At 43.6% G+C, this 19,270-nt stretch overlaps 1 protein-coding gene across 2 annotated transcripts in view; it reads right to left on the reverse strand.

The window, feature by feature from the left end:
- Nucleotides 1–19,270, reverse strand: part of dscama (Down syndrome cell adhesion molecule a) — a 112,848-nt gene that overhangs the window by 21,650 nt on the left and 71,928 nt on the right. For both annotated transcript variants that reach the window (XM_085288203.1, XM_085288202.1), the window contains exons 4-11: nucleotides 19,010–19,156; nucleotides 16,688–16,966; nucleotides 16,247–16,522; nucleotides 15,499–15,795; nucleotides 13,960–14,235; nucleotides 12,552–12,830; nucleotides 9,196–9,315; nucleotides 7,466–7,645 (exon numbers count right to left, since the gene is read on the reverse strand). In XM_085288203.1, coding sequence (XP_085144329.1) covers nucleotides 7,466–7,645; nucleotides 9,196–9,315; nucleotides 12,552–12,830; nucleotides 13,960–14,235; nucleotides 15,499–15,795; nucleotides 16,247–16,522; nucleotides 16,688–16,966; nucleotides 19,010–19,156 — 1,854 coding nt within the window. The remainder of the gene's footprint in view (nucleotides 1–7,465; nucleotides 7,646–9,195; nucleotides 9,316–12,551; nucleotides 12,831–13,959; nucleotides 14,236–15,498; nucleotides 15,796–16,246; nucleotides 16,523–16,687; nucleotides 16,967–19,009; nucleotides 19,157–19,270) is intronic.

Below are 19,270 nucleotides of genomic sequence, written 5' to 3' on the forward strand. Positions count from 1 at the left end.
GTCAGGCAAGAGGTTGCGAACATTTAAGCCTCATCTCTTATTCACTCTGCCGCCATTTGAGGCTCGGCTCTGGAAAAGAACGCTGATTTATTTTGCATGACAAGTATGAATTTTTTGTGAGACACATTTGGAAAAGTGAGGGGAAATAAATAACCGCTCCGGCTTTATGTAAACGTTATCGTTTGAGAGCAAAGCTACTTTCATTTCGCCATGTAAGTGGCTCCGAGGTGGCACGGGGCCGTGTTGTTGACACTCCTGGCACAGTGGGATACTACGCTAGGTGACAAAAAGGAAGGGCAACGAAGAGACTGAGAAGGCTCGGCTCATCAGGTGTGGAGAATACCTGTGTACTGTAAACTTTAAGATATTTTAGTATCTGGCATTTTGTAAAGAAACATTGAAACTACGCTCATCACAAGAGCATCATTATACAGTTGTGTAGACGTTTACGTTCACTCATCATGGGCAGGACTGTAACAGTAATTTGGGGCTTTTAACAATGTCTTCTGGGTGCTCAACTTTAAAATTTTTTGGGATTTCCACTAATCAAAAATGAGACATTCAGGCTCAAATATATACATACACCACTAATATATGATTAAGTGTCCCTTAGCAAGTTCGACCAGATGGTTTTGGTAGCCATCAACGAGCCGCTGGTATGATTCTGGTCGTATATTTGACCGGCAGCAGAATTGGTAGAGTTTACTTATAATGTTTTCCTGACATGGATCCAGCTTTTAAACACTAGAAAGTTCACTACAGAAGGCTGCATTCTGTTCCATTAACTGTCAAGACTATGTACTTCAATAATGTTGCGGTTCAAGCTCTGGGGGGCCAATCCATGACTATCAGTCTTTCATCGTGTGATGTTCTATCCAGGTTTGCTTTTATTGCATTGACAGTGTGTTTGGATCCATGCTGAAAAATGAAATTGTTACTTCCCAGATCGTATTGCATGGTGGATAAAAATCTGATGGTACTTTTCTGCATTTATAATTTCATCAGTTTTGATAAGATCTCCAACATGAATCGAAAGACCTTCAGTCAGAAAGCCGGGGGAACTATCACTCGAGAGCACTTTACAAAAATGCCAAAAAGTTTTGGATCATTGGAAGCAAGGTAAAAAAAAACAAAAACACGAGAAGCAGCTCAGGTTTTTGTACACAAACTATCGCTGTGCCCTTTACAGGTTTTTTTTCTTTTGTAGTTCCAATTTACAAATGTTTCCTAAATGCCTCAGTAGCAGTTCCTGTTTTCCAAGCAACAACAGTAACTGATGTGACAGGAAACCAATGAGGAAAAAATTAATGAATGTATATGTAAACTAGTCTTTGTAGAAGCTAAACCTAAAGTTTTTTGATCGAACAAAAAATAATCAGAGCAGCTGCTCCACCTCGGAGAGGCTCACCAGTAGAAACCAGTGCTTTAGTTGGGTACAGCAGACAAAGAAAATTTACATTTATTTGCTGTTTGAAATGCACAGAAAACATTGGATGAAATTTTTGGCAGCCTTTTCAAATTTTAAAATACTGTGGAACAACCCCCCCAAAGGTTCCATTTTTGGGATAATATATTTTTTTATTATTTTTTCCCACATTAATGAAATAGGAAATCCTGATTTGAGATTAAAGACAAAAGCAAACATTTCTTTAAAAGCAGGAGTGCCTCTGCACCATGAAGAGGCCTCTGAGATGAGGCGTATGCAGCTTGTGTCTATGTAAATGTATGTGTGTACAACCCTGTGTGTGAGCAGCCCAGCTGCGCCAGCCCCGAGGCTCATTTTATGGCCTCGTAATTGTTGTGTTGATATATTTCTTTAATATCCAGCAGAATTATGGAAACAGAACCAGGGGAAGGAGTGTGGACAGAGGGAGGAAAGAAAAAGAGAATGAGAGGACAGATGGTGGGAAAAGGGTATCTCCTTGTGTCAGAAAGCACCGGCTCCCCGATGCCTAATTCAGCTCTAAACATAACTGGAGGTGTGCGTGCAGATGTCTGGAAAAGACGGATTGTACATATCATTAAACAAAAACAAACACACAATGACATGATGAACTCAAGCACACATAAAGAGCTTAGAGTCATGCACAAACACACACACACACACAGGAAAACCGCTTACATACTGGTCTCCAGTAGGAACCAGTAAGATGTGACATGTTGCCAAGGAAGGCTGAAGGAAGGCATGAGCATTCGAGAGAGGAAACAGTGGACTGCGTTGTGTATGTTTACTGCACTGCACATTGTGTCTTTTATGGAGGTGAGGAGAGCCCTGTTCCTCCACAGCAACCCAGAGGGCAGTGATGATACGCTTAAGCCTGCAGGGGATTGTGGGGGATAGGCTGGCTGCTGATAGGCTACTCCCCTGAGACAAAAGCACCCCACCCCCTCCCTCTCCCCCTTCTCCCAGGCTCCCTTTCACCTGGCCAGGTTACCATGCCAACCAGCATCGGACAGTCTCTCCTCTCCTCTCCTTGCCTGCCTCCTCTCTCTCTCGCGCTCTCTCCTTCGTCTGTACTCTTAGAAATAGGGCCATTTGTAGTAGCCAGGAATAGAACGCAGACCTGCCATTGATTTCCACGGGAGCATGATGATGATTACACAATCACACCCCGAATGTCGCAATGCAGAAATAAAAGACAACACAAAAAAAGAAAATGTTTCTAATGCCTGTAACTGCTGGTGTTAGCGATGTGGAAAACAGAATTAGCCAAATGGTGGAGTCAGGAGAATAATACTAACATATAATTATGGGTGAATGGCTACGTCGGCGTGGGGCTATTCATATGAGATCAAAGAAAGAAAGCAGTCACACCGTCTCAGAGGATCAATGAGATGTGAGAGGTGGTGAAGCAGGATTACTTTTATTTATTTATTTGTTAATAACAATAAAATGGACACGGACACCAAGCTTCACTTTGTACATCCTGCAAAAAGAAAACTATGCCATCGTTAATGGCTTTTAAGAAAAGTTTGACTGCTGTGTTGGCGCTGCACTTATCAGGGATCACCTCTCATTCACACCGTAATAATTAAAGTGGCACCTCTCCTGTATGGATCCTGGTGTGAATTTCTCTTGGGAGGGTACTGTTTACATCAGTCGTGGTGACGATCCGTTTTTTCCTTGGTATACAGCATCTCTTGTGTGATTGATGTAATAGCTGCTTTTAAAAAGTGAAACCTTTGAATTAACAAGAAGACTTACGGTGAGCCGGCTTCTCCACAAATACAAGCTGTGGATCCCTCCGTGGTGTGAACACTGGGATGCTAGTCTACATTCTACACAGGCAGCCTGGCCAATGTGAGCCAAAGGGCACCCCGGCTCAATGGGGCCACAAGGGCTGACAAGAAAAGACAAGCTGAGATGCATCTAGCTTTATGCCTTGAGGGCACACTGTAAGTGGGCGCTGGGGAAGAGGCAGCCTTGACGTGGGGTATTGTGCTGCGGTGATGACTGGTTCACTGGCTGCCTGCAATGTACTGAAATAATTCCTTTAGCTGCACAATTGGCTTGGACGTGAAGCATGATAGCAAATATAGGCCTGCACACTGGAACAGTGGCTTAGTGCAAGTAGGCTCAATAAACACAATGAGAGTCAAGGGAACTTCTTTGTTTCACAGTCACACTTTTAACTGGTCCAAGGGTTAAACTGGGCTTAATATTTCTCTAAAATTCATTTAGAAAAAAAAAGTGCTGACTACTTTAAATCCAGCAAAGTAGACAACTTACCAGCACTGACTAGTGGAGTGTGCAAAACAAGGCTCATACTTTCTTATACACTGAAAATATACTGCAGTTCTTGCAGTCGACCACTTCTGTTTACCCAGTGAATCCAGCCTGAACCTCCAAGGTCTGTTACAGGTTTGCACTGTGTTGAGAGTAAAAGCAACAGGAAGTGATGCGGTGAGTCCCAAAAGGTATCAAGAGAACTTTCAGAATTACTTGCAGACTTTTTATCCTGTACAAAGCTTCTTTTTTTAAAAAGAAGAATTTATTTCTTCACTGAAAAACAAGTCTTTGTTTAAGATTCATTTGCTGATCAAAGACAGCAGAAAACTAAACTGTTTTGGATTTAGATGAAAGTCTCTTTAAAACCCGGCCCCAAGAGGATTCTGTGCTTGAGACTGCTCCGCGACCATAAGACCATTTCGCACTGCACTCGAGTGACGCTTCATCACTGCGTCTGCAGGCATTATGATGTCTAACAGGCTTGATTGGTTTTAATTGGCCCTGATAAACACTGAGTGGCTGTTGACCGCCTCTGATAGCATCTGTTGTGGATTGGTAATGAATTGACTGAATAGCATCTGTTTTGTAGGTAGAGATGCTTGACTGTAAATGACATAAAAATCATTCATTCAAGCCGCCATCTGCAACCAGTTTTCACACAGGACAAAAAGTGATTACTACTCAAATAAGGAAGCCTATGAGAGAAAAACAAACAGAGTGCATGTGCACACACTTGCTCTCCCCCGGCAGAGAGCGCGAGCAGTTTCTGCTGGCTGTTAGTGTAGTGTTGGTGCTCATCCTGCATGATGCATGGTGTATTATGACGAGACATGAGCCTATGCACAGACACTCATAACAATGAAAGTGCCAAGCAAAGACATCACAATAGATGCAATTCATTTCCCAGGCAGTCCACTACAATAGCCTGGTGGAGTGGGATCTATCCCAAGCACTGCATTAGCTGCCTGGCCCATTATTCTTTAGTAATGGCTGCACTGCTCTGCACTGTATCAGTGCCTTTACAGTAAAGTGTGCACACCTTTGTGTGAAATCTCTGTCTTTGTGTGGGCTTATGAGCTTGTTTGCTCACCTGTGTCCCACACGCACACAAAACTGACAGCATCTTCACCATAAATATTTCTATGCTTACATATGTTAAAGCTTCTCATTCAATCTATTGTTTGCCAATGCATCAAGCCACATGTGGACGGCCAATAATAGTGAGTGAAGATCAAGCCGTCTGTCCATCACGTGACTGGTCCAGCATGCGTCAGATTGTGTGCCTCTCAAATTGGCTCCTAAGCCTCTTAAGTGCTTGCCACTGTTCAATTAGTGTAGGCTGGTCTGAATAAACAACATAAAGGCAGCACACGGTGTACAGGACATCACAGATTCAGGCATTACTGTGGTGCACCGTCTCTGTCAAGCACAGAGAGAAACTGTACGGGTTAATGAGCTCATTGTCCACACACAGACACACACGGGATAGAGGATGAGGTGTGGCTCCCTTGGCACGCGGGGAGATTTGGGTTACTGCACAGAAGAGGCACAAATCAGGACAACTACCACAACAACGGGCAGATGCTTCAGGAGCACAGCATGCACCTGAGGGGCTGCAAACATAAAGAAGACAAAGACAAATAATCTGTTAAATAAAAATCCAAATCTTGCAGTGTGTTTGACACGTGTTATAAATAATGTGGTTTATATAAAGAGTTCAAACCAGTGAGATTAGGTTGTGTACTGTGTTAGAAACTCAAAGTTGTAATCCAAATGCAGAGACTAACTAAACGTTTGTTAGTTTCTAACATGTATACCATCTAATCCAACATCCAACGGTTTTTCCATAAAGGTTTTGCCTTTTCACACAGTTTGACAACCTGGAGATATTGGGTTTACGATGCTACAAACCGGTTAGGCTTAGCTTGACAAAGCTTAAGTGAAGTGTAAGCGTAAATGAGAAAGCTACAGTCAACAAATGATTTTTTCTCCTTGTACTTCTCTGGTGTTTCTGGTGGTTATCAATGTCAAATCCACAATATACTAATCATAATGATAATCAGTCTGTAATATTGCTTATACAACTCGATGCTCTTGTAAGATACACACTGGACTAGAGCACGCACTTTGCAAATGATGATCTTATGACGTCCCGAGCTTCGAGAGTTTCAGAAAACCTAAAGGGGAAAGATTATTTAGAAAGTAGCTTGTCAGCTGATGATTTAAGGACATTTGAGAGATAAAGTAAATGGACTGGTTCTTATATAGCGCTTTTCTACTCATCTGAGTACTCAAAGCACTTTACACAACTTGTGCATTCATCCATTCGCACAAGCACATCTTTCTAAGTGCTTCATAGCTAACATTCACACACATTCATACTCCGATGGATGCATCGGAGAGCAATTTGGGGTTAGTATCTTGCCCAAGGATATTTGGCATGTAGACTAGGGGAAGCCAGGAATCAAACCACCAACCTTCTGATCAGTGGATGACCTGCTCTACCGCCTGAGCTACAGCCACCCAATAAAGGAGTTGTGTTCCAGTTAAAGGTTCAGATTTTTACCAAGTTCAAGAACTCTGAGGTCTGAGGAACGTGTGTTAAAAAATAAATTAAAGACACAACACTTCACCGAGGTGTGAGGATTCAAGTATCAATAAGAAAATTCAACCGTGACTCACACTCAAATGGCCTAAGACACCAAACCGCAGCTACACTGAGAGCTGGTGCTTCTGAGCACACTTGTCTATGAGGTGACATGGTGGGCCTCAATCAGACAGAGGGGGTCATAAAGGAGTTGGAGCCTATTTGGCTGTGGCTGGCAGACAGTTAGACACTCAGCAGGGAATACCCTGCTCGGGCTTGATAAGAGCCGTGGTGGCAAAAGCTTTATCTAACAGCAACCAATCAAAATGAGCGCCGAGCCGCAGTAAAGCAGTTGGAGCTCACACATCCACGGACACATCCACAATCACCAGCTAAAGTTAAGTAACTGTACTTTTTGGTAAAACTCACATATACATTATTTCTGAGGTTGTTGTTTTCACCTTGAAGGAAGCTCTTAAAACCATTCCTACCATTTCTGCAGGCTGCTTTCAACATCTCTCTTTCTGAGAAGATGCGCTGGAATAATTTATGCGCTCTCATGGTTTATTAAACAGACTTTCAACCTCAAGAGGGCAGCATTCCTATTAAAAAGTGTATTATCTATACAAGAACACAAACAACTCAGCAAATAGTTAACATTTTCTTCTACTTACTAAACTAAAGACAAGATAGAAGACATATAGGACACAGAGATGAGGAGAAAAGACGTGGATAACCTATTCCTTCTTCCAAACTCCCTTGCTGTATTCCACAGCCCTCTTTTCCACATGGCAGCTCTTGCTCGCATGCAGAATTCAGGGATTAATGGAGGGGAGCTAAATCCTTGGCCACACAGCAGATAAATGCTGTACTTTCTCCAAGAGATGTGGTGTAGAGGCTGTGTGCGTTGCTTTCGTGGGATTCGTTCAGGCAGAAAGCACAGCGCAAGCAACCGTGGTGACATCTTTCTGGTGGCCTGACTGACTGTCGAAGTTCAGCTCACTTAACCTTTGTGCTTTAGCTTTAACTTTTTGTTTTAATGCACCAGCAGCTGGTGCATGAAAGAGGAGAGTCAACAGGACAAAAACCAAACATGCCAAATTTACATTCTTTGGCTCTAATAGGTGCTGTCGTCCTGTCAGACTTACTTTTGACGTTGAGGTACATCGACTTGCTCACGTCGGCCCCGACGTCATTGCTGACTCTACACAGGTAGAAACCACTGTCTTCTTCCAGCACGTGCTTGATGAGCAGAGAGCCGTTGACCAACACTTCAATCCGAAAGCCTGAGTTGAGGGGGATGGGTTTAAACTGTGGGACTCCAGCGCCTGTCAGAGAAAATACACGGTTTGTCAATAGTAAACTGCATGAGGCAGTCCAGTTTGCTGTTCGATGCTCCTGCTAAAGTCTCAATGAAAACCTTTACAGATAAAAACATTACATTTTGTGCATTTTATTTATACTACAGAAATAGTAAGGCTTTGTTTTATGGGTTCAAATGAGCTAGTGGTAGTCTAGTACGGTTTGAGTACCACATATCCCACAATTCCTTTTTATAATTAAGCCTATACTGTAAATCTGAAGTTTTCAAAAGAGAAATGGTGGTAAGGGACAATAGTAATGCATTTGTTACACAGTAAAACTGACATTAAAAGAGTCTTACAAATACTGAGATTGTGCAAACTCAGAATTTTTCATTTATACGTAAGTCCACTAACCCCCACTAGTGGGGTTAATTGGTGAATCTAAATTGCTTGTAGCTGTGAATTTGAGAGACCCATCAAGGGTGTCCCCCTGCCTTCACCCATAGCAGCTGGAACAGCCTCCAGCGCCCCCCAAACGATGGACGGAAAATTAAGCTGGCCATACACTGTGCGATATTTGGAGACGATTTTTCAGTCGTGCGACAGTTTTAGGGATCGGCCCGAGTTTCCAACTTGGACCAACGATGTGGCCTCACAACATTATCACAACCACAACAGCCGTGGAAAGAGTTGGATGGACATTGCTGCTCAATCACAGCTGCCTGGTCAGCGTTTCTTCATTAGCAATTTAGCAAAGTTGACGGTGTGTGTGTGTGTGTGTGTGTGTGTCTGAGTGAGTGAAAGACAGAGAGCGAGAGCGAGAGACAGATTTTGTGTTATAAGCTTCATGTTATGGATGCACAGTGTGAGCACTCAGGTCGCATCAGAGCATCGGGCCGTATCGTGTGAGAGCCTGCATCGTGACCTATGAACTTCTAACCTCTGCGATTCAATTGTACTGTTTGAGCAGGAGCTGAAAAACGCGACTGAAAAAGTCGCACAGTGTTTGCCCAGCTTTAGTCCAATGGAAGAGGAATAAAAAACAAATCATTGTTATTTTATGTGTTTATGTTATGAAAACCTTCAGAGATCTCAAACCATTAAACACACGTCTTCTTGCTCTGCAGCTGCCAGTTTAACTGAAAGAATTAAAAACTCTAATTATGCATTTTTTTTATCTTATATCTCATATCTCAAACTTTGCTGTTGTGTCCAGCTGGGCTGAGAAATGTTACACGTGAAGTACCACAGTTACATAATTTCACACCCACTTCCTCGTTACAGAGAAACAGAAAACTATTCCTTGAAACGCAGGTTTGACTTGAGGGTTTTTATGCATTCATCCTCATGGCTGTGGACATCGTATTAGGTGTGCTGGCAACAGAGGATAAGCTTGCTGTAGGTAAAATAAATAAATAATGAATAAATAACAGTATTTTTCAATGCAGCAACTCTTCTCAACTCAAGAGAATGATTTTAAAAGTGTTTGAAAACATGTAAAACATCCAACACTTGCAACAAACCTCAGGGAGACGGCTGTGTAATCAACGTGTGTGTAAACTGTGCAGGTTTACCTTTAGAGTATTCCCACTGGATCGTAGGAACAGGATAGCCTTCAGCTGAGCAGTTTAGTATCACTGCTTTCCCGTAGATGCCATCCTGGTCTTTAGGTTGCACCACAAATTTGGGAGGAACTGCAAGTGAAGAAACCTTACTGTGAGATCTTTACATCTAAAAAGTCACAGGAACATTTCAGTTCAGAATGGGGAAAAAGACCAAGTGAAAGTACAGTGTGGTCCGCAAACATCCGCTTCCTTAAACTCCTGAGAAGTGCAGCCACCCCTCATTTCTTTACATTTTCCAGGAAAATGGGAAATAGGAACAGTGATTTATTGAAACGTGTAAACATACATAAATGCAAAAAAGTTTATACAATTCTCACAAGGTTTAGAATTACTAAAGGGCTAAAGCAGGAATGTCAAACTCATTTTATATTGTGGGCCACATACAGCCACACAAACCTGCCCAGAGGGCCACTTCTGGCTGAAGACATTCTGAACTCTTGTGGGTTTCTTTAAGCAGTCTTCTGGGAAAGTTCTCCCGGCTTCTTGAAGGACATTCATCGATTGTCTTTGGATGCTGGCTGCTGTTTGTTCAATTCTCTATCAGGATGATCCCACAATGTGCACCGTTTGAGATCATTGATGCAGTTAGGTCCATATATATTTGGACAGAGACAAGTTTTTCCTGATTTTTCCAAGTTTTTTACCACAACAAATTTGAATAATAATAATAATAATAATAATGGATTGGATTTATATAGCGCTTTTCAAGGCACCCAAAGCGCTTTACAATGCCACTATTCATTCACTCTCACATTCACACACTGGTGGAGGCAGCTACAGTTGTAGCCACAGCTGCCCTGGGACAGACTGACAGAAGCGAGGCTGCCATATCGCACCATCGGCCCCTCTGGCCATCACCAGTAGGCAGTAGGGTAAAGTGTCTTGCCCAAGGACACAACAACCAGGACAGAGAGCCCGGGGACCGAACCCGCGACCTTCCGGTTACAGATACGCTTCCCAACCCCCTGAGCCATGGTCGCCCATTGAAATGAAGTAACTCCGATGCGATTGAACTGCAGAAGGTTGAACAAAAAGACTGCATAAAAATGTGAGGAACTAAAGCATTTTAACACAGTCCCTTCATTTAAGGGGTTCAGTTCTAATACTCAAAGTCTTGAACTCATGGACATCACCAGATGCCGGGCTTCCTACTTTTTAATGTTCTGCCAGGCCTTTACTGCAGTTGCTGTTTATTTGTGGCCCTTTCTGTCTGAAGTTTAGTCTTTACCAGCTGAAATCTTGTTAAAGAGTAAACTTGGCTTTTTCCACAGCGTTGGTGATTCCACCTCTGGGCGGAGTCACCGCTTCATCACTGACAGGCTGCACCTGGAAGTAATTTGGCTGCCAGCGCTCACAATCCCTCTTCGGCAGATTGTCTGATAACCTCAGTTAGTGAAGGCTGTCACAGCTCATGTTTGATACTCATAGTGTTGCTCATACTTACCTGTGCTTCTCTTTCACTCGCAGTAATCCTCTGGGATGTCATTACCTAACCTGCCATAAACTAACCTCTTCTCAGTCGCTGGCCTGCCCGGCTGCCTCACCGCTTCACTGCTGCCTGCCTACATGCCAAACTCACTGGAACATCTCGGACCCTCTCTGGACTCTCTCTCGGCTCACCCAGACCATTTACCCCTTCGCACTTTGCGCCCGCCTGCAGAAAGTAAGACTGCACGCAATCTATTGTGTCTAGAACTCCCTTTGACGTCTGCTTCCTTCAGTTACAGTGACTCCGAACTCCCCGGCTCCGTGACCCCAGTCTAGCCTCTTCCTTACCTCCACGCCACAGGGTTCCTGTGCGGGCAGTTACCCCGTATCGGGTTTGCTGGCCCTTGAACACGTCAGCTCTTGGGCAACACTCATGGACTCTTTTCATAGCTTGGAATTTTTACTGTTTTGTGATTTTCATGTGTTGTTGTTTAGTATCTATCATAGCCATGCTCTCGTTAATCCTAGTGTTGTTATAGTTCATGGTAATCAGTTTATCACTGTGAAACTCAAGTGCTTAGTTCACAGTGATCTTTATTGTTGTTAAGTTCCTTCGGTTGAATCTCCAAGGACCTCGTGTGTAGGTTTAGTTACACTGTTGCTTCCTTCACTCTCTGTAAAGAAAGTGTTGCCTTCACTCTTTCTCCGTGCTTCCGTGTGCTGTCTACACTCGAGTCCATACTTCTGGTGGCCACTGGGCCGCGACAGCAAGATCAGGTGACTGACTGGTCCATTCAAGTATATTTGCCTTCTTTGCTTCAATAAACCCCTGGGTTGCTTTAGCTGTATGTTTTGGGTAATTGTCCAACTTTATTAAGAAACGCCACCCAAGAACTTTGACTGCATTTAGCTGGATGTGAGCAGAGAGTATGTCTCCGAACACCTCAAAATTCATTCAGCTGCTTACTGTATCACATCGTCAATAAACAGTGTCCCACTGTCGCTGGCAGCAGTGCACACCGAGGCTAACACACTGCCTCCGCCCTGTTTTACCAATGATGTGGTATGCTTTGGATCATGAGGTGTTTCACACCTTCTCCGTATTTTTCTCTAGCCATCATTCTGGTAGAGGTTGATCTTGGTTTCATCTGTCCAAAGAAGGTTTTTCCAGAACTGTGCTGCCTTTTTTAGATGTCCAACCCAGCCTTTCTATTGTTGAGGTCTTGTACCTTGCAGTGAACCGTCTGTATTTACTTTCACGCACTGTTCTCTTTATGGTAGACACGGATATCGATACACCTTCCTCCTGGAGAGTGTTGTTCACTTTGTTGGCTGTTGTGGACGGGTTTCTCTTCACCATGGAAATGATTCTGCGATCTTGCGGAGTTCACCAGTGCTTTCTTTCTTTCAGGATGTGCCAAACTAGATTTTGCCGCTCCTAATATTGTAGCAGTATCTCAGATGGGGTTTTTGTTGTGTTTGCAGCTTAAGGATGGCTTATTTCACCAGCATGGAGAGCTCTTTTGACTGCATGTTGTCTGTTCACAGCAAAATCTTCCAAATAAAAGCACCACACCTCAAATCAGGCCTCTATGCTGTACATAACTTTTTATATAGCTGTCTGTCACTTCTTGTTTTGTCCACCACTTGAAAAAGTACCCAAACTGTTTAATCTTTGGCAGTTTTCATTGATTAAACTTTCAGAAAGCCTGGAGAATTACTGCTCAAAGCCAGTTAAAAAATCTTTTTACAAGAAAGTCTGGCTGCTTGCACGTGAAACATAAAGAAATGAGGGGTGGATCCAAACTTTTCCACAGCACTGAACTTCTGTAAATCACATCCAGATTGACTCTCTTACCCATCTCTCCCCTCCTCACCTCGGACAATGAGCTCACTCCGGTGTTCCACAGCAGCAGCCTGATTCCGTGCGATGCAGGTGTAGTTGCCGTTATGCATCAGTGTGAGGTTAGAGATACGCAAGGAGCTGGTGAAGTCTATGTTGTCTATGGTAACGCCCAGGCTGGCCGGGATTGGCCGACCATCCTTCTGCCAGGTGATGAAGACGGGCTGGTCACCAGACATAACCACACAGGGGACGAAGACTCGCTGGCCGATGGAAAACCGGGGAAACTCAAATGGTTGGATGGTGGGCGGGACTGTAACAGAGACGGGAATATTGCTTCAGGCCTGCGGGTTACAGGTTGTTTAATTTCAGCCAGAGCTACTCAAAATCACTAACCACTCATGCACATTAATAATCAACACATTAACATACTATACACCGCGGCTGAGCTACTTTACAAAACACTCGCATAGCAACTCATTAGGCCCAGTTCTCTCTTTATCACCTTATTTTCCACATTAAGCTGTGATTTTTCAGGAAAGCAAGAAATATTTTATTAGCTCGCCTCATGTGGAGCAGCTGAAGCCTCTCAAAACATAAGCATATAGCATTCACTCTCACTCGGCTCTCTGGGGACACTGTAGCCATCGTGAGAACCAGATGCTTTGAAAAATTAATGATTTAAAATAACATTGGAATAAGCAGCACTTCAGCGCTTATTTAATTCACAACAAAATAAGCATAATAGGTTCCTGGGGATTCCCTCTCGGCAGCGGTGGAATGCTAAGCAGCTGAGAGGCAAATTAGCCAAGGTGGAATAGAAGTGTCGCTTTGTCTATGCTGTGTGATTTCCCCCTCAAACGCTCGTTAGCACGTCAAGACCAGTGAGAGTGGGTGGTGTGGGGGGGTGGGGATCGGCCCATAGGACAGTTGAAATTATGCTGCGTCACTGAAGAAAGAGAGCCATCGGAGGTTATCATCATCTGGCTCTTCTCAGTCCTGCTGCATATTCAGATGAGCTCCAGATAAGCTGGCTGGGATGATGGAGATGGTGCCTTGCTATCAGTGATGTGAGTGCTTTTTTCATAGGTAGTGATATACAAATATCACTCTGCATATCTGTGTTTTCTGCAACGAGGAAAGGGGGCATACACCTCCGATGGAAAGGCACTACGGGGTCAGTGTGTACACCGATAAAGCCGTTCCCTTTGAATTGCAAAGAGATTAATGACAGCGTAACCACAAATGTATTCTGCAAACACAGAGTACAATACAGTACCGTACAAATGCGAACGTACATCTGAAACAGCTGCTTATTGGCCTCGCAGATGGGTAAACGTAATGATGTCGCACAGCTAAATGAACTAAATCTTGTTTTATTGGACCAAATATAGAACGAGTCCCGTGCTGTCTGTCTGAAAATCAATTAGACTGTTTCATACCTTTCACTGTAACGTAAACGCTCTGGTGTGTGGACAGCTGTGGCTGCACCAGCACATTACACGTGTATTCTCCTTCATCCACCTCCTTCTGCACGTCAAACAGTTTCAGGGTGCCGTTGTTCTCGAAGGCCCGCTGTCGGTGGTTGTACGGCAGCAAATTGGAGTCCTTGTACCATTTGATGGAGTAGTAGGGGTAGCCAATGACACGGCAGTGGATGTACATGTCCCGCCCAGCGATGGCAGTGAGGTTTTTCATTGGTCTGATGCTGGCAGGCCCTTGAAGGACACATTGGAGAGACAACTCTCTTAAAATGATTTTGAGGTGGTTTGTGGTGTGAAAGTTAGCTTTTCTGTGTTTTGTGTGTTTTTAAGACACCACAAAGTTGTACATGCCTCGATTCACTCTGATACTGTGACATAAAAAATGACCCAGATGTGCGTAGGGGTTACAGACTGCTCGATTAAGCGAGAAGGACCGTAAAACACAAATGAGACTACGAATCATCACAGGGTGGACCGTTCTGCTGTTCTGTTCGCGTCACATCCTGCTTTGCCAGATTCAGGGATTGGTGCATCTTTCTGTTTGAGACTGTAGTGAATATTACCTTTTGCTCCCACCTCTTTGGTGCAGGCTGTGATTGCTTCTGACAAGCATTAGAGTCGAATGTTCGCTTTCTCCACTCATGAAGCTATTATCAAAGCCATTACTCACGTTGCCGCCTTTTGTGCACACTTGTGAAAAACCAACAGAATAACCAATAGGCTTCCATAGCTCAGTGTCTATCAGGGAAATGGACTATTAGGTGTCTCTTTAAAGCACTGGAGAAGACAGTTTAACTAGGCTCTGCAGTGTACTTGGAATACAAGCGTATCCTGGGTTGCTACTCTCTTTAGCACGATTAAGGAGCCAATGACGTGAGAAGCAGTCATTACACGTTCTCCGCGTTGGCACCTGTGGAGATTTATCTTCATTGCTTGGCTGCATTTGGCATCCATGAACCCTCGCTTAAGGGCTGGAGGATCGCCCTATTTAGCCCCACAACATGCAAGACTGAGCAGCAATCAAATCCGACCAATCTGTACAAAGAAAGCAACATTCCCTCTCTGCAATAGAGAAATAATAATGTTCTGGAAAGCACGGCAAGCTTGAGCGCCCCAGTGTCACTACATGACAGCAGCAATTCAGCAAGCCATGTCCCTGTAGAATGCATATAGCAGTACAGTCAACAGTAATAACTGTCCTGATATAGAGATGGTGAAATCCAAACGCAAAAATACCCCCAAAAAACTGGAAAAGTGGAAAGATAACAGGAAAAGCATCTTCTGGGCGTCTTGCTATATTCTGAGGAGAAACAGAGCCAAGCTACGCTATCAGATTTAAAAGTATGTGAAAAGCTAGAAACACGACAGCATAATAAAACCTCTTTCATCACGTGCACTTTTAAAGTAGCCAATCAGAAATGCGTCAAAACAGAGTGACTCAAGGCATGTCGATGTGTATATGTGATGGTGTGTTGGAAGAGTTGATCTGACAAGCACCTCTTACGTTTATTCGCGCCTGGTAGGAAACGGTCCCAGCTGAGTTGTTGCAGATGCAGCGGTACACTCCTCCATCGGGGACTTGAGTCTGGCTGATGTTCAGATGACTCACCACGTGGCCCTCGGCATTGGTGTAGTAGGAGATGCGATGGCGGCTGTCCCGTACCACGGGCTCATCGTCCAGAGTCCACGTTACCCGCGGCTCTGGCGTGCCCTTCACTGTGCACGACAATGACACAAACTCGTTGACGTTGTAGACCTTCTCGCTGAACGAAGCCAGAATTTTGGGGGTGCCATCTGCACAGAGGGAGAAAATTCACACGGTGATGTATATTTTGTTGTTCCCCTCATAAGGGATGCATGTCAATTCATATCTGATGCTTTTGAATGAGAATCTTGTCCAAATCTGCACTTTTAGTGGAAAACATGCACATCTCCAGTATAAAAAGCAGTGTCAGAATGAGGAGCAGATTAATCCAGCTCCTCTCTGGCTCCACAGCATTATTGATTATCAATATTCCCCTTATAGTACCCTGGTTATGGGAGACACTGCAGCAGCAACCAGCTCATGTACAGCTCAAGGCTTTTCAGAAAATCTTATAAAAAAGGGCTGGGCCCTGCAGGATTGAGCTTCACACAGCACAGTCTGGACTTGCATATGCATAGATACACACAATTGCTGTGCACACAAAACCAAAATGGTGCACACGCACTGCTCCCACCCACACGTCTCACTGTGAATTCTGACCTTCCAGTATGACTTGAACAAAGTCCTGGGCAGACATCTTGCCATGTCTGGCAAAGCACTGATAGGCTCCTCCGTCACTCTTGGCCATGCCAGCCATGACCAGGTTCTCTCTGTTTTGGCCTGTCATGCGGACACTGTTACTGGGGTAGATGAGTTCTCCGTTGCGATACCAGGACAGCTGATACTCCTCGGAGCCCGTTACACCGCAGGACAGTGAAACCTGGCTTCCCACGCTGCCTTTCACCTTCCGCGGACTCACCATGACCTTGAGGGGCTCTGTAGTTTAGTGGAGGTACCAAGTTACCATCATTAGATAGATGATAAAATGTAAACAAAAGTGCTTCACACTTAAAAAGCAAAAGAATCTGCCTCTTTTGATTCGTTGCTCCATAATAAAAAAAACTCCACAGCCTTACTTAGCACCATCACAAGGACACTGACCTTTTACCTGCAGCCTGCCAACCACCTCGGCATTGCCATAGCCATTCCACACCTCACACACATACGTCCCTGTGTCACTGGGCTGGGTTCTCTCTATGAGCAGGCCTGTCACACTCTGTTTGAAGCGCGAGTCTGTCTCCAGCGGGCGGTTGTCCTTCAGCCAGCGGTATTTGGGTACAGGGTGACCAGAGGCCTTGCAAGGGAGCTCCACTCGATGAGATGCCATCACCTCACGGCGCTCAAAGCTATCCAGGATGTGGGGTGCAGAATTGGTCGGATCTGCGTGGGTTCAAAAAGGGTTAAATGCAGCACAAGGAGTTAAAAGTGGAAAAGTGTTTAATCGTGAACTCATGAGTAGCCAAAGGAAGAGAATGGGATTTTTTAAATTTTAGTGTAATGGCTCTAGTCCCCCCCCCCCATCAGTAAACATGGTACAACCCTGCCTATCTTGTGAATGAATGTCTTACAAACTAAAAATACTGCATCAATACTCTGAAATCTGCAGAGTGACTCTTTAAATGGTTTTGGAAAGGAGGGTATTTTTCTATCCTGAAGTCCTCCCCCAAACTGGAGAGTTCTCATGGCCTTTACTGCCTGTCACCCACTCTTTAGTTCAAGGGTTTTTATCCTGTCGCCCTCCGTTTAATTCAACTGACCAACATGTTTTTTTTTACAAGCTCACATTTATTTCCATATGGTCCTCTCACATGCAGTCAGTGTTTCTGAAGGCACACTAAATCAACAGCAAACCCTATCTGACTGTGTCATGGTGCTTCCTGTCCTTGTGTCTGATTACTTGTCTTGTGTCATTTTATCCAACAGTGTGTGGTATCACCAGCTGGTATTTGCAACACATTAACCATATTATTCTAAACTGAAATCAAGGCAACAGACTGGGACATTTTTAGAGGGTTTACCTGCTGTTACTGACATATGCTGGGGCCGATGTGAATGCCATTATGAAACTTTTATCAGATCAAACACACCGCAGTATTGAAACTCACACACTGATTACCTTAAGCTTTAAATATGAAACTTGGAAAAAAAATCCCATCGCATATCAGCTGTTGGTTGTTGTTATGCAAACAGCTGTGTAGTGTAAATTTGATTCTTTGGCCATCTGTTTAACGCAGAAAAACACACTGTTGGTTGTTTTGGCATGATTTCAATTAGCCTGTGCCGGGTAAAGGGCTTAAACCTGCATTCTTTCTTTCTAACGGTCTGACAGATACCATCAACAGTATAAGCTGTCATTGGTATCTTGGTATCTCCCATCACTGTAACAGTAAAAACAGTGAAATCAGCAAAAACTTCATATTACCCACAGTTTGTTATGAATCGTCTTCAAACTTCACAACAATATACTAGGCCTTAGGGGACATGATTACCCGGGTTGGCTAAGCATTTGACTTTGACCTTCAGAGTCAAAGTTAACTTTGAAAAAAAAAACCCCCAAAACAATCATATGAAAGGGAGAGAAAGCTGTTAAACCCCATTTTTATTTCTTCAGTACGATGCTTTACGTCTCAAGTTTTTACAGCTTAAATAAGCCAAAGATTTCAGCCGCTTCTGCTCCAGTCATATGGGTAAAGATAATAAAATACACTATTTTAGTATGTAGTGCTTCAAGGTCATAGGTAGGCCATGAAAATCTTCAAACATTAAAGCAATATATTAGACCTTGGGGGACATTAGCACTTTCTTTGTTTGACCTCTCTAAAACATTATTTTTTCCAATACAACCTTATATGACACAATGATACAGAAAGATGAATATACTACACAAGATGCCCATATTAACAATGCTGACATCGGTATAAAACACTGCAGGAAGTTGTGCTTTCCGAGTGTTCGTTTTATAAAAATACATTTGGTTGTATCAAATCCAGGAAAACTTTCATGACCTATGACCTCAGTAAACATGCTGGTGAAGAGTTTAATTTTGCGGTTGCTAGTACTGAGTCACTACTTTCAAGCCTTATTGAAAACATACTGATGTTCATTTTGTATATTACAGGTAGAGTCAAAAAACAACGAGCAACCTAGTCACTGGACAGAGAGCGTGCAGTATCGTTTCGTGTCTCAGTGCGATTACTCCAAATCAATCTGATCTACAAACACAAAGATGGAGATGGTAAAAACGCTCATCTTAACGTTTCACAATGAAACCAACCAATATATATGCACATAATACAACTCTGTAGTTTTTTGCACCGTGAAACAAGTGACCATTCAACCCAGAAGTGCAGCTTAATATACAAGCTAATATATATCAAGCTGCAGAACTTCCTATTCATTCTAATTGTGGTATCCCCCTCTCACCTGACACAATGAGGCGGGCACTATTGCTCTGTCGGGTTTCTCCGGTGTACTGATGCCGTGTCATACACCTGTAGTTGTACAGCCCGTCTTCCATTTGCACATCCAGAATATACAGGGCTCCCGTGGATGTGATGAGAAACCGTTGCACTGGAAATGAAAAGATAAATAAAACATATTAGGTGACGTTACCTACATATAAAGAAAGCAAAGCAACATCTTCAGTGAACACCAGTAAACTACATGTGGGCCAGTTGGTACCAA

This window comes from Mchenga conophoros, linkage group LG10 (assembly GCF_057382185.1).
Source record: "Mchenga conophoros isolate Kocher_MC1m ecotype Shallow Benthic linkage group LG10, M_conophoros_male_GT1.1, whole genome shotgun sequence".
NCBI lineage: Eukaryota > Metazoa > Chordata > Actinopteri > Cichliformes > Cichlidae > Mchenga > Mchenga conophoros.